The sequence below is a fragment of the Myotis davidii genome, unplaced genomic scaffold, assembly GCF_000327345.1.
Source record: "Myotis davidii unplaced genomic scaffold, ASM32734v1 scaffold405, whole genome shotgun sequence".
In the NCBI taxonomy this organism is placed as follows: Eukaryota; Metazoa; Chordata; class Mammalia; order Chiroptera; family Vespertilionidae; genus Myotis; species Myotis davidii.
Genome location: NW_006296048.1, coordinates 275,809 through 289,970, shown reverse-complemented (window position 1 = coordinate 289,970; position 14,162 = coordinate 275,809). Strand labels below are relative to the sequence as shown.

Sequence of the window (14,162 nt, the reverse complement as noted above, 5' to 3'; positions counted from 1 at the left end):
AGTCAGCTCTGAGGCCTCTGCTGCTGAACGAAGGAATCTGATTTGTTTCGGTTCTATAATGGAGACACTGCATCAACTCCTGCTCTGAGATCCCAGCCGGCTGAAAGCGGGCTTCTGGGTTTTGTTTAGCTTCTATATTTGTTAAAATGTTTCTTAAACTGCAAGCTCAGAGGCCTGCAGCGGCAGGCGGGGAACGTTGGTTTCCTCCATCACTGAAGCAAGCAAGCCTCATGTTCAGTTTAAGCTACCTGGCTGCCGGCCGCCATCTTGGCTGGCAGTTAATTTGCATATCACCTGTGATTAGCCAATGGGAAGGGTAGTGGTTGTACTCCAATTACCATGTTTCTCTTTTATTAGATAGGATTACAGTAAAGAACACTAATTACATCAGAATACTAGTAATGCTGACATACAATGTTTGTCCCAGAAATATGAACAAATCATAGAGGAAAAGGCTGTATTCACATTTTATTCCTCTGAGACCAAGACAAATGTGCATTCTTTATGCTGCATACTAGTATGTATCATCAGGACAGTGAAAGGTGAGAAACCTGTCGGATATACCAGGCAGTAGGGTTTTATGATTCATTTTGTTGATTAAGGTACAATGTTTATAGTATTTTTTTTCCCTATAAAATTGGACTCAACTTGGTACAAGGCCTCATGCCATTTGTGGCTGCATCTGCACCACTACCTATAGCTCTGGTGTTGCTTGTAATACTTTAACCTGTTTTGAGGCCCCTGATAATGGTTGCTGAAAAGGCTTTGGAATGCTTTTATTATTATTTTTTAAGAACATTTTTCATAAATTGTTATAAGTTCTGGGATGAGGCTTGGCAAGTGATCACTGGTGTAGGTGTGTGCTAGTATCAACTTACATGAAATCACACATATTTTAGCATTAAAAAGATCTGACCCCAACAGCCCAGCCTCTGTTTTTATAGTTTAGGAGACTGAGGCTTGGAGAGGTGAGCCAAATTGCAAGGGTTGCAAGTCTAGCCAAGTGGTTCTTCATATGTAGTCTGTGAGTCCTGGCGAGTCACAAAGACCATGTCAAGGAGATAGTGAGGGCAAAAAATTTTTTTTCATAAACTTATTACTAAGATTCATTTTGTGTTGCTGGATTGTCATCTGCATCAGTGATTCCTCGGCACTGATGGGTAAAATGCAGGCCCTTAGGACATATCAAAGCAGTGGCATCATATGTCTTCACCCAGCATCCACACAGTTTCTTTTAAAGATTAGTGGTTGTCTTCAGAAAAACTTTTATGTGATGGCCTGAATTGTAATTGAAGTAGCTATTTATATTTGAAAGAAGGACAAAAAAACTATGGTTATTTAGCCTTTAGTATCTGGAAGATCTAGAAAATGAATGAAGTGAGCCTGTCATTACAAGGCTAACATCTGACAGCATTTGTTGTCACAAATAACCAGGAAGCTTTCTAGTGAAAATTAGATTTTGGAAAACTTATATCCTGCTGTGAGCATGACAACTTCCCAATGCTTAGTGACTTTTATGATGAAATTGGTAGTCATGTTTGTTCACACAAGTAATTTTCTGATAGGAAGAAATATATCACCATTTGGAAAATTGGCATAACCCAATTACTAGTATATTCCAAATAATAAATATTATAATTTTTTCATGGGTTTATGATCCATTCAAAGTATAATAGACAAATAGATTTTAATGTAACAAAGAATGATAAGTTTACATTCCTATTGCAGCTAATCTTTGGGAAATTTAAGTTTGGTGTGGTATCAAAAAAGAATATTCATAATTACCTAGAAGAATTATTAAAATGCTGGTTATTTCTTCCAAAGGTCTTGCGCATGCATATAAGCATAACCAATGGACACAGAAACTAGGGGAGTAAGGGCATGTACAGAGGAGGAGGGGCCGGGGAGATGTCACTGGGATAAAAAGGAGACATTTGTAATACTATTTATAATACTTTAACCAATTAAGAATTTTAAAAAATGATGTTTATTTTTCCACCTAAATATTTGTGAAGTTTTTAAAAATACTTTGCCATATTGCAACAGATTTAATGCAGAATCAGTGATGAGAACCCAGATGTCTTCGATTAAGCAATGTGTAAAACTCCCCCTAACTTTTCTGTTTTTAAAATGGAATTTTCATATAATTCTGTTCTTTATGTTAACAGTAATGGTTTTATTATTAACTTAAACATGAATTAATAAATATTAAAAATAATTTTCATTTTTACTTCTAATATGGCAATTGTTCTTAGCTATACCCCACATAAACAAAAGCTTTTGGGGTCCTCAGTAATTTTCATGGTGTGAATGGATCCTGAGATGAAAGTTGAAGAGATCTGGTGCAGTCTCTTTTTTTCTGGGGCATTCTTGTTATTTTACACATTGTACTTCCTCTGTTTAACCAGTACTTATTTGATTGTTTTTTGTTTTTGTTTTTATTTTATTTCTCCTATGTTAACATTTCCAAAATTGGGATGCCTCTTGTTTTAAAATGTATGTATAGCTAATGTAATATTTCTTTAATTCACCCAAATCAAATGTTGCTGTTAGTTAAAACCACTATATGATTTCTTAGTGAATATATAATTTTACTTTGAAAACAGTAAAATTCATTCCTTTTATAAAATTTAGACTAATACTTTTATCTGCTTGTAGATAAAAATAAAATTTGGCAAATAATGGAACTGATTTTATAATTTGCGTAGTGATTGAGCACTGACCCAGTAGGCTGAAGTTCTGGCCAGAAAAATCACCCCTATGCTCCTCTTGTAGTCTCTGTGCTTCAGCTTTTTTATCTGTGGAGTTACATGTTTCTTCACTGTGACAACTGTAGAGGCTAATTAAAACAAAAAGATTTAGATTTCTCCTAGTTAAATCATTATAATACTGTACTCGACTTAAACGGGTGTGTGTGCATGTATGTGTATAAACTATATGAACATACCTTACAATTTTCATGAAATCATACAACCAAGAAGAAATGATAAACCAATAAAAATGTAGTTTAAACCAGCAGTGTGGGAAACAGTAATGTATTGCTGGTTTTGAATTGTAGGCAGCATGAACGTAGGCCGAGGTCCTGTGGCATGGGTTCTACCATTTGGACTTGGTCATGCTGCTTGTGTGCTCTGTGGTGACTTAGTTCTTTTTGCACATCAAACTGCAGGAAAACTTTGATTTTAAGATCATTATGATGTCATCTGGCCTTCTTTTGGTGAGAACACATAGTTTACTTTATAAATTGAATTAAGTTCTTTTTAATAAACCTGGTAATCCAAACTTAGACTCCTTCCTAAATTTGAAAGTGGACACAAATGTAAACATGAGCCCTATTTTACTTGGGGATACATGGTGATGAGGTAGGACAAATAAAAGATCCAAGTTATATTTACATGATTATTTTTTATAGATATAACTAAAATGAAAATAAAAATTTGAGTGTGTGAAAAATAGCACATCTGCTGGGTGTCCTCTACATAGATGTTTGTGCAGTAAATGCTGCCAGGTGAACTGCCCCAGCCTGTACCTAGAAGGGGGTGCCCACAGGGTCTGAGTCTTGGCTGTAACCTTCCTTCCTCTTTCTTTCCTGCATCTACGTTGTTGATATTTACAGCTACCAAAAGGTAGAATGCTGATTATTTTTGTCTGTTTTATACTAACAGATTAACACAATCAATGATCATGTTCCACAGATGATGATTCTCATCTACACTAATAAAAGAGAAACATGGTAATTGGAGTACGACCGCTACCCTTCCCATTGGCTAATCAGCGAGATATGCAAATTAACTGCCCGCCAAGATGGCGGCCGGCAGCCAGGCAGCTTAAACTGAACATGAGGCTTGCTTGCTTCAGTGACGGAGGACTGCAACATTCCCCGCCTGCCGCTGCAGGCCTCTGAGCAGGAAGTGTGAAACATAGTAACATATAGAAGCTAAAAAAAACTCCAGAAACCTGCTTTCAGTGAGCCGGGATCTCAGAGATGGAGTTGATACAGAGTTTCGATTGTAGAAAGCAAACAAGTCTGGGCCCGAGGGTTTCCGCTTTCCCAGCAGCAGAGCCACAGAGCTGGAGTCACAGCTAAAGCTGGCCCAGAATAAAAAAAAAAGAAAAAGAGAAAAGGAGCGGTTGGGAGCTTCAGTCACCGGACAGCCTGAAAACAGCCCTCAGCCCTTCACCCAGACTGGCCAGGCATCCCAGTGGGGACCCCCACCCTGAAGGGTGTGTGACCAGCTGCAAACAGCCATCATCCCCTCACCCAGGCTGGCCAGGCACCCCAGTGGGGACCCCCACCCTGATCCAGGACACCCTTCAGTGCAAACCAGCCGGCACCCACTCATGCACCAGGCCTCTATGCTATATAGTAAAAGGGTAACATGCCTCCCAGCACTGTGATCAGCGAAGCCGAGAGGCCTCCTGGCACTGGGATCAGCGGAGCCGCAAGGCCTCCCGGCACTGGGATCAGCATGACAGGGGTCAGCACCCAAACCCCCTGATCAGCCCTGCTCTGTGTGTGACAGGGTGCGGAACCCCAAGGCCCCCCCCCCCACTCATGGGCCCTGCTCTGTGTGTGACGGGGGATGGTGTCACAACTCCCCTATCGGCCCTAATCTGTGAGTTACAGGGGGGAGCTCCTCAACTCCTTGATGGACCCTGCTCTGTGCGTGACATGGGGGAGCTCCCCAACCCCCTGATCGGCCCTGCTCTGTGCGTGACGGGGGTGGGGCCACAACCTCCCCTCGACCCTGCCTTGAGTGTGACAGGGGGCAGGGCCCCAACTCCCCAATCGGCCCTGCTCTGAGCCCAACCAGGGGCTGCACCTAGGGATTGGGCCTGCCCCCTGCCACCCGGGAGTTATCTCCCGAGGGGTGTTATCTCCCGAGGTGCCAGCAGGGCGTTATCTCCCGAGGGGTCCCAGACTTCGAGAGGGCACAGGCCGGGCTGAGGGACCCCCTTCCCCGCTGAGTGCACAAATTTTTGTGCACTGGGTCTCTAGTTATTTATATAATCTGAACCATGCATGTAACTTACTTCTTCTGAGAAAAATTTCAAAAAAAATAGAGTAAGCTGTTTTATTGTGTCTAAGAAAATTCATTTTGCAGTTGAACTGTAATCTTATATGGTTGTTTTATTACTGTGGATAGTACTTTAAGGTCATTGCCTCTGTATCATTTTTTTAGAGATCTTCTTTTGTCAACTAATAGTCCTTCCTTTAGACTTACAGAGACAAGTTGAGGTGTACAGCATTCTTTAACAACTTCACAAGGACCCTATGTAAAAGAAGTAACAGACCACATATCCAAGAAGCAGTATTATAATTTTCCACAAGTATTGTATTCTCTCCTTCCCCATTTTATTTTTTTTTAATTACATTTTTAATTTGGAGCATCCAGGAAGAATTTTGCTAATATTTTAGAAAACATTTTGTTTTATATTGAGAGCACTGAAGTACATTGATTCATAAAAATGTATTTTTGTTGAAAGACAAAAAATGGCGGCCGGCAGGACGGGAGTGAGGAAGGGAGTATATGTGAGTAAGGTAGTCAAAGGAAAGTATGTGGACTTGCATGGGCAGCCTGTCTCTGGCACAGAAACCATGCCATCTTGAAGGGAAGAGCTGCTGCAACTAGGAGCCTAGGCTCATCACCATCCAGACTGGCCTAGGACACCTTCCCTGCCCTGCAACCACCTGCAGACCCATAGACCCGGGACTCCTGCCTCCTTGGTCGCCCACTCTTGGACCTCTTGGTGAGTCACGGAGTGTGCCTCTCTGGCCAAGACCACACCTCCTCAGATGTAGACCCAGCGACTCCACCTTCCCCTGTCAAGCTCCTGCAATCTTCTTTGAGTCACTGAAGGAATGCCTCTCTGGCCAATGCTGCTCTGCTTCAACTGCAGACCCAGAGATTTCCGCCTCCCCAGCTGCCAGCTCTTGGACACCTGTGTCAGCTGCTTTAGCCCCGGACCCCGTGACTCCCACATACCTGGCTGCTGGGTTCTGGAACCACTCGTGAGTTACAGGGTGAAACCACCCCAGTCAGAATCCTGCTACCTTACTGGCAGACTCCAGGATGTCCACCTTCCTGGCAATGGGCTCTGGGATCCCTGCAGGGATTCACAGAGTGATGCCACTCCAGCAACAGTCACACCACACCGGCCAGAGTAGCACAATCTCATCCAGGGCCCCAGGACCCATGCTTGCCTGGAACAGGGAGTCCCTCGGGGGTGAGGACGACAGAGCCCACTGCGCTAGGGTGTTTGAATGCACGACTCCAGAGACCAGGTTCAGAGACACAGATCTAAGTTTACTGAGGAAGTACAGTCGTATAAAAAGGGGTAAGCTGCCAATAAAACAGGGACACGCTTGCTATGTTATCCAGTGGACGTGAGGTTCGGGCCTAAGAGTAGGTGGCTCTTGGAGATTTGTCAGGCGGGCGTTGCCACTTTCTGGTGTGCCAAGGAAGCGTGTTTGCTGGAGTGTGCTCACAGCATTGCATCGGCCACAGCACTGAGATAAATCTCTTCAGCTCTGCCCACACCAGCCTGCCATGGGCTCCAGGACCCCACAGTGAGATATCAGGCAACCCCTGCCACAAGAGCCAGAACCATGTGCACATCCATAACAGCTTGCACGAGGAGGCTGGGGTTGAATCACATTGTCAGACAACTTGTGAGGAGACTGTATCCACAAACGAGAAACTAACATTTAAGGCCTAACTACATCAGGAGAGCCCAAATAATTCAATTAGGGGGCGCCTCTAGAACACTTAGCTCAGTAGATCTGAGCAAGTGCCCCATTGGGTCACATAAATCACTGAATACATAGGACAACCCCACAAAAAAAGTTGAGTAACATAGCAATTGGATCTAACACATAGGAAAAATAACAATGGGGCAGAAAAAGTGGGGAGAAAAAGAAACAATCTCCAAAGGAAAGGAAGTCACCAGAGAGGAACTAAATGAAATGGATGCAAGTAATTTGTCAGAGAAAGAATCCAGAGTAATGGTTATAAGGTTGCTCAAACATCCGGATGACCAATACACAATTATAAGGATCTGAGTGAGAATTACATCAGCATGAATAAGTACTAAGAGGAAATGAAGAATGACAGATACAATAAAAAACACAATGGAAGGTTTCAACAGTAGACTAGAAGAAGATGAGGGCCAAATTTGTGAGTTAGAAGACAAAGTAGAAAAAAACACCCAAGCAGAGCAGCAAATGGGAAAAAAAGTTAAAAAACAGGAGAAGAATCTAAGTGAGCTTTGGGATAACTTGAAACGAAACAACGTCTTCATAATTGGGGTGCCAGAAGGATAGGAAGTTGAGCAAGGAATAGAAAACCTGTTTAAAAAAATAATGACAAAAAACTTCCCAGAATTGTGGAAGAAAAAATCACGACCCATATCAGAACAATGGACTTAACACACACTGAAAGTAAAGGGATGGAAAAATTTTTCCAAGCTAATGGAAATGAAAAAAAGCTGGGTAGCAATACATATATTTGACTAAATAGACCTCAAAGTGAAGGTCAAAACAGATAAGGAAGGCCACTTCATAATAATAAAGAGATCAATACGACAAGAGAATATAACTCTGGTAAGCATATACATACATAATACAGGAGCATCCAAATACAAAAAAAGGAACTTCTGGAAGATAACAATGGAGAGATTGACAGCAACACAATCATAGTAAGAAACTTTAATACCCCATTGAAGAAACTGCAATCCCAAATGTCTCACTAGATCTGATGGAACTAATGGACATCTTAAGAACATTTCACTCCAAAGCTACAGAGTATACATTCTTCTTAAGTGAACATGGGACATTTTTAAAGATAGAGCACATGTTAGGACATAGGCTAAGTCTGTACAAATTCAAGAAGTTGGAGATTATATCAAGCATCTTCTCGCATCATAATGACATGAAATCAGAAATCAACTACAATAAAAACAATCATAATTAAACATGTGGAGGCTAAATAGCATGATATTAAACAATGAATGGATTACAAAGAGATCAAAGAAGAAATAAAAGAACATCTTGGAAACAAATGACAATTAAAGCACTACAAACCAACACCTATGGGACATAGTGAAAGCAATTGAGACGAAAGTTCATTGCTCTATAGTCGTACCTCAAAAAACAAGAAAAACTGGTAAAAAGTTATCTAACCCTACAACTTAAAGAACTAGAAAAAGAGCAAAAATAAAAGCTAAAGTAAGTAGAAGGAAGGAAATAATAAAGCTCAGAAATAAGTGGCGTAGGCTCCCCCCCTCCCCCCCAAAAATACAGAAGATCAATAAAACTAAAAGCTGATTCATTGAAAGGGTAAACAAGATTGAGAAACATCTTGCCAGCTTCACCAAAAATAAAGAGAGAGGACCCAAATAAAATCAGAAATGAAGGAAATGAAATAACAACAAACCCCACAGAGATACAAAGGATCATAAAAAAAAATACTAATAACAACTCTACTCCAATAAAATGGACAACCTTGACCAAATGGAAATATTCTGAGAAAAATACAATCTTCTAAAACTCAATGAGGAAGAATAAGAAAACCTGAATATACTGATAACTACTGATGAAATCCAAGCAGTAATAAATTCCCAGCACATGAAAGCTCTGATCTGGATGGCTTCACAAGGAAGTTTTACCAAACATTTAAAGAACTAACACCTTTCCTCCTCAAACTATTCCAAAACATTCAGAAAGTAGGAACACTTCCAAGCTCTTTCTAAGAGGCCAGCATTACCCTAATCCCAAAATCAGATAAACACACTGCAAAGAAAGAGAAGTACAGGTCAATATCCTTGATGCACAGAGTTGCAAAAATCCTCAACAAAATTCAAGCAAATTGGAACCAACAATACATTAGAAAGGTCATACACTACAACCAAGTGAGAGTTATTCCAGGGATTCAAGGCTGGTACAATGTTCATAAATCAATAAATGTGATACTTCACATAAACAAACTTAAAAATATAAACCACATGATCATATCAATAGATAACAGAAAAAACATTCAAGAACACCCAACACCCTTTTTTGCTGAAAACTCTCAACAAAGTGGGAATGGAGGGATCATTTCTCAACATAATAAAAGCATATATGAATGACCTACAGCTAACATCATACTCAATGGACAAAAGTTAAACCATTTCCTATAAGAGCTGGAACAAGACAGGGATGCTCCCTTTCACCACTCCTGTTCAACATAGTACCAGAAGTGTTAGCTGTAGTATCAGACAAGAAGAAGAAATAAGAGGTATCCAAATTGTAAAGGAGGAAGTAAAATTCACTGTTTGCAGTTGACATGATTCTGTACATATAAACCCTAAAGACTCCATAAAATACTACTAAATTTAATAAATGAATTCAGCAACATAGCAGGTTATAAAATTAACATCCAGAAATCTATCGCATTTTTATACACCAATAATAAACAGAAAAGGAAACCAAACAACCCCATTTACCATTGAAACATAAAAATTTATATACGTAGGAATAAATTTAACCAAGCAGGTAAAAGACCTGCACATGGAAAACTACAGGACATTGTTAAAAGAGATAGAGGATGAGAGGAAGACATACGTAAGTGGAGGACTGTACTGTGTTTATAGATTGGTAGAATCAGCATCAAAAAATGGCCATACTACCAAAAGCAATCTATAGATTCAATGCAATCCCTATCAAAACACCAATGGATTATTTCATAAACCTAGAACAAATATTCCAAAAATATATATGGAATTGAAAAAGACCCTGAATAGCCACATAAATCTTGAGAAAGAAGAAAAAATTTGGAGGGATAATAATGTCAAATATTAAGTTAGATTACAATGCCACTATACTCAAAATAGCCTGGTACTGGCACACAAACAGCCATATAGACCAATGGAACAGAACATAGAACCCAGAAACTGACCGAAGACATTATGCCCAATTAATATTTGACAAAGGAGACCAGAGCATAAAATGGGGTCAAGATAGTCTCTTTAATAAATGGTGCTGGGAAAATTGAACAGATATGTGCAAAAAATGAAGTTAGACCACGAACTTACACCATACACAAACTAAAAATGGATAAAGGACTTTAATGTAAGACGTGAAACCATAAAGATCCTAGAATAATCCATTGGTAGCAAAATCTTAGGCATCTCTAATGGACATACAGAAGGCCAAAAGGCATATGAAACAATGCTTAAAGCCACTAATCATCTGAGAGATCTAAATCAAAAGACCAATGAGGTACTACCTCACACCTGTCAGAATGGCTTCATCAACAAATCAACAAATGCCAATCCTGGTGAGGATGTGGAGAAAAGGGAACTCTCATACACTGCATTTGGGAATGCAAAGTCGTGCACCCACGAGGAAAACATTTTGGAGTTTCCTCAAAAAACTAAAACTGGAACTACCATTTGACCTAGTGATTCCACTTCTGGGAATATATCCCATGAATTCAGAAACACCCATCAGAAAGAATATATGTGTCCTATATTCATAGCAGTGCAATATAACCTGTAGTGCCTGTAATTAGTTGTCTTTAATTTTGCATCATCAAGGATTAGTGTTCTAAAAATGTTTCTTATATAGTGTAAATGATGAGTTTACAAAACTGTTAAAGGTGTTTTCTTAGAGACTTTTTAAAAATATTTAACCTGCATCCCGGTTTTTATAAACAGACTTAGCATGTATCAAGCTAATTTTTTTGCCTTGTTTTTAAGTGATTTTGCTCAGTTGATGAGTAGGACTTTTGGTTCTGATTCTCAATATTATAGACTCACGTGCTTTCATTTTTCTCTTTGTTTCTTCTCTATGTAACAGTGATTATATCTGCTAAAATGTTCTTAATGCTACTGATAAGAAATGTTAACTTGGGTGTCTTAATTGATTTTGTTACAGCATTTGCAAACTCCGCTCTTATACAAATACAGTTAATAAAATACTGTCTTTTATGTCACTTTTTATGTGTATATGCCAGATACTACCACCTTATTAGCATATTATTTTTAATATTTTTTCATCTTAAGGACATGAAATATGATTAATTTTCTGACAATAATTTATTGACCAAAAGCAATATTTATTGAACAGAATTCTTTAATAGTCTAGACAAACACTGTTTAGGTTTTGTATTTTTAATCCAGTAGATATGATTTAAATTTGCATGAAATTTGTTTCATGGCTTAGATTTATTATTTATACTTTATTTTTAGAATATATATTTTATTTAGAAATATTAGGATAATAATGACAATAATGGTCATTATTACTCTCTGCCGAGTATACGCTGTGTATCTGGCAGTGTTTTAAGCATTTTATATCATTTAGTCCTCACAGGAAGAAATACTGTTGTTTTGGTATTTTGCCTATGAATGCACTAGATATAGAGGCTAAATAAACAACTTGCCCAGAATTACACAAGTGGTGAAACACAAATTCAAGCCCAGACAATTTTACTTCAGAACAGGTCTTCTCTCATACCACATTTCTTTTTCAATAAATTGTTTTAAGGGAACTAATGGAATTTCTGTTTAGAATACTGATCCATCTTAAATAGTTATTTTGCTCTTTAATATTTTGGATTTAAGTACTTTTATCCTAACATATAGTTTTCTGTCATGAGTTACCCTTTTTAAAAATATGCTTTTTTGTATTTGTAGATATGCCTCTTCATGTTCGACGAAGCAGTGACCCAGCTTTAACTGGCCTTTCAGCTTCTGTCAGTGATAGTAATTTTTCCTCTGAAGAGCCTTCACGAAAAAACCCCACACGCTGGTCAACAACTGCTGGCTTCCTTAAGCAAAACACTGCTGGTAGCCCTAAAACCCGTGACAGGAAGGTAACCACTTCTATTTTGTCTTCTTAGTTTCTTCACGATAGTCAGTGTATGTGCTTAATGAACTTTTACCTCAAAGTTCAGATAGCTTTCTATTTTATATTGCCCTTGCATTTTCTGATAACACTTGTGCTATACATGATCTACATTTATTTCTCCATGTTTGAATAGATGATATGCTCACGTGATTAAAAATGAAAACTTTTTGATATTTAGTATGAAGTGTGTATAAGTAAAGTTCCTCCCGTGTTTCCTGTCTTACTTCTTGTTTCCTGTTTTTCTTCAAGGGCAATGCCCTTATTAGGTTTTTTTCATGTTTTTACAGGTATGTTTTACACATGTATACACAGGTACTCATATTGGCACACATGATACATTAAAGAAATTATAGCATTATGGGTTTTGAAGGATGAAAATGGACTCTATGGTCATTTATTCTAACTACTCAATTGATAACTTTATTTCTCTCCAAAATGGAAGTTTGTTTAGTCCAGTGGTCGCTAACCTTTTTGGACCTCATGGACCACCAGTGGTCTGCGGACCACCAGTTGGCAACCACTCCTCCAAAGGTTTCCTTAAACCAGCGTTTGTCAACCTTTCGGACCTCACAGACCACTAGTGGTCCGCAGACTAAGGGTCGGCAACCACTGCTTGTCTACAAAATGAAAATTTCTTTTTTGATCTAATTTATTTTAGTCCTGAACTAATTTTTTTAGTCTGTTTAGTTTATTTTTTCTAATTTTTTTATTAATGCTCTTTGTCATATATTTCTACAGAGCCCTATCATCTTATTTTGTTACAGTTATAACCCTTTACCTAATGAGATTTAACCTATGTTAGTCATTTTCCCTATTGAACCTATAGGATAATGTTCAGTTAACATCTGTTGAGTGAATTAATCAACATTTTTCAATGGTAGCACATTATGTATCGTGTGTGCACATATATGTATGTATATATATAGTATATATTGAGAAATGTAGAACTATACTAAGCACATCTTAATATAAAAATGAATGTGGCTTGAGGTTTGCTTTATTTGTTTGTTGCATCTATGTGAAAACACCCATTTTACATATTTCTTTTAACTTGGTTTTGCATTTCTACAAACTTCTTTGTACTAGTTCAAGTAAGAAAACAATTCTGTAATACATTACTGTAAACTGCAAAGCAACTACCAGGAAAAAAACAGTGTACTGAAGTCTCTGATTTTTTTGGATTAAGGATTTAACTGTAAGGCCCATTCTTCTGAAACCATTTATTATACATTTGATGAGGAATTTGGAGTATTTTTTTATTGAGATTAACTTGAAGTTTTAGAATGCTTTATCATGCAGTAGACTGTCCAAAGATAAAGAATCCAGTTTATGAATGGACCTCATGACATTTAACTTGTTTTCAGAATAGATCTAATTTCCATGGATATTCATAAATGTATAAAAAAGTTAGGCTGTGAGTTGAAGAGGTGAAGTGATTGAGGTGTGGGGCTGTGGGGGTGGGGAGGGGAAAGAAGAAAAAAAAGAGAAAGCACTCATGGACACAGACAACAGTGTGGTGGTTGAGGAGATGGAAGAGGGCCTAGAGGGAATAAATGGTGATGGGAAAAAAATTTCATTACTTTACAAAAATTATTATTATTTTATTGATTTCAGAGAGGAAGGGAGGGGGAGAGAGAGGTAGAAACATCAATGATGAGAGATAATCATTGATTGCTGCCTCCTGCTCTCACCCCATTGGGGATTGAGCATGCAACCTGGGCATATGCCCTTGACAGGAATCAAACCAGGGACCCTTCAGTCCACAGGCCAATGCTCTGTCCACTGAGCCAAACCTGCTAGGGCTAGATAGGTTTTAAAGTAGGTGAAGTATAGTGGGTCAGAAATCATTGAAAATAATCATTGTTTCCTTTATAACTCATTAAATTTCTTGGGTGTGTGGATCAGCTTCAGTTGTAGCAAAGGGGAGCACAGTAGCCATTTTAAACATAACAGGACTTAATACTAAGAATTTGTTTTAAGAGAGATTAAAAATGGTAGCAGAGTAAGTGGATGCTACACAGACATGCTTCCAAGACCAAACTGGAATTAAAACTGAAGTGCAAAAAATACAATACTGAATAATCAACTAAAGACTGGCTGGAGAGAACTCTAATAGTCAAGGATGGAAAGTGGAGACTACGTAGAGACTGGTAGGAAGTGTAGAGCAATGAAAGGGCTTGCCGGGTTCCCATAGACAACAGCTGAAGTTCTGGAGATATACACTGAGTGGCCAGATTATTATGACCACCTGAGCTTTGTAGGCTAATTA

At 38.6% G+C, this 14,162-nt stretch overlaps 1 protein-coding gene across 16 annotated transcripts in view; it reads left to right on the top strand.

Annotated features, from left to right (window-relative positions):
- PARD3 (par-3 family cell polarity regulator) overlaps positions 1 to 14,162 on the top strand; it is a 621,610-nt gene that overhangs the window by 340,038 nt on the left and 267,410 nt on the right. For all 16 annotated transcript variants that reach the window (XM_015568620.1, XM_015568617.1, XM_015568619.1 and 13 more), the window contains one exon: positions 11,680 to 11,858. In XM_015568620.1, coding sequence (XP_015424106.1) covers positions 11,680 to 11,858 — 179 coding nt within the window. The remainder of the gene's footprint in view (positions 1 to 11,679; positions 11,859 to 14,162) is intronic.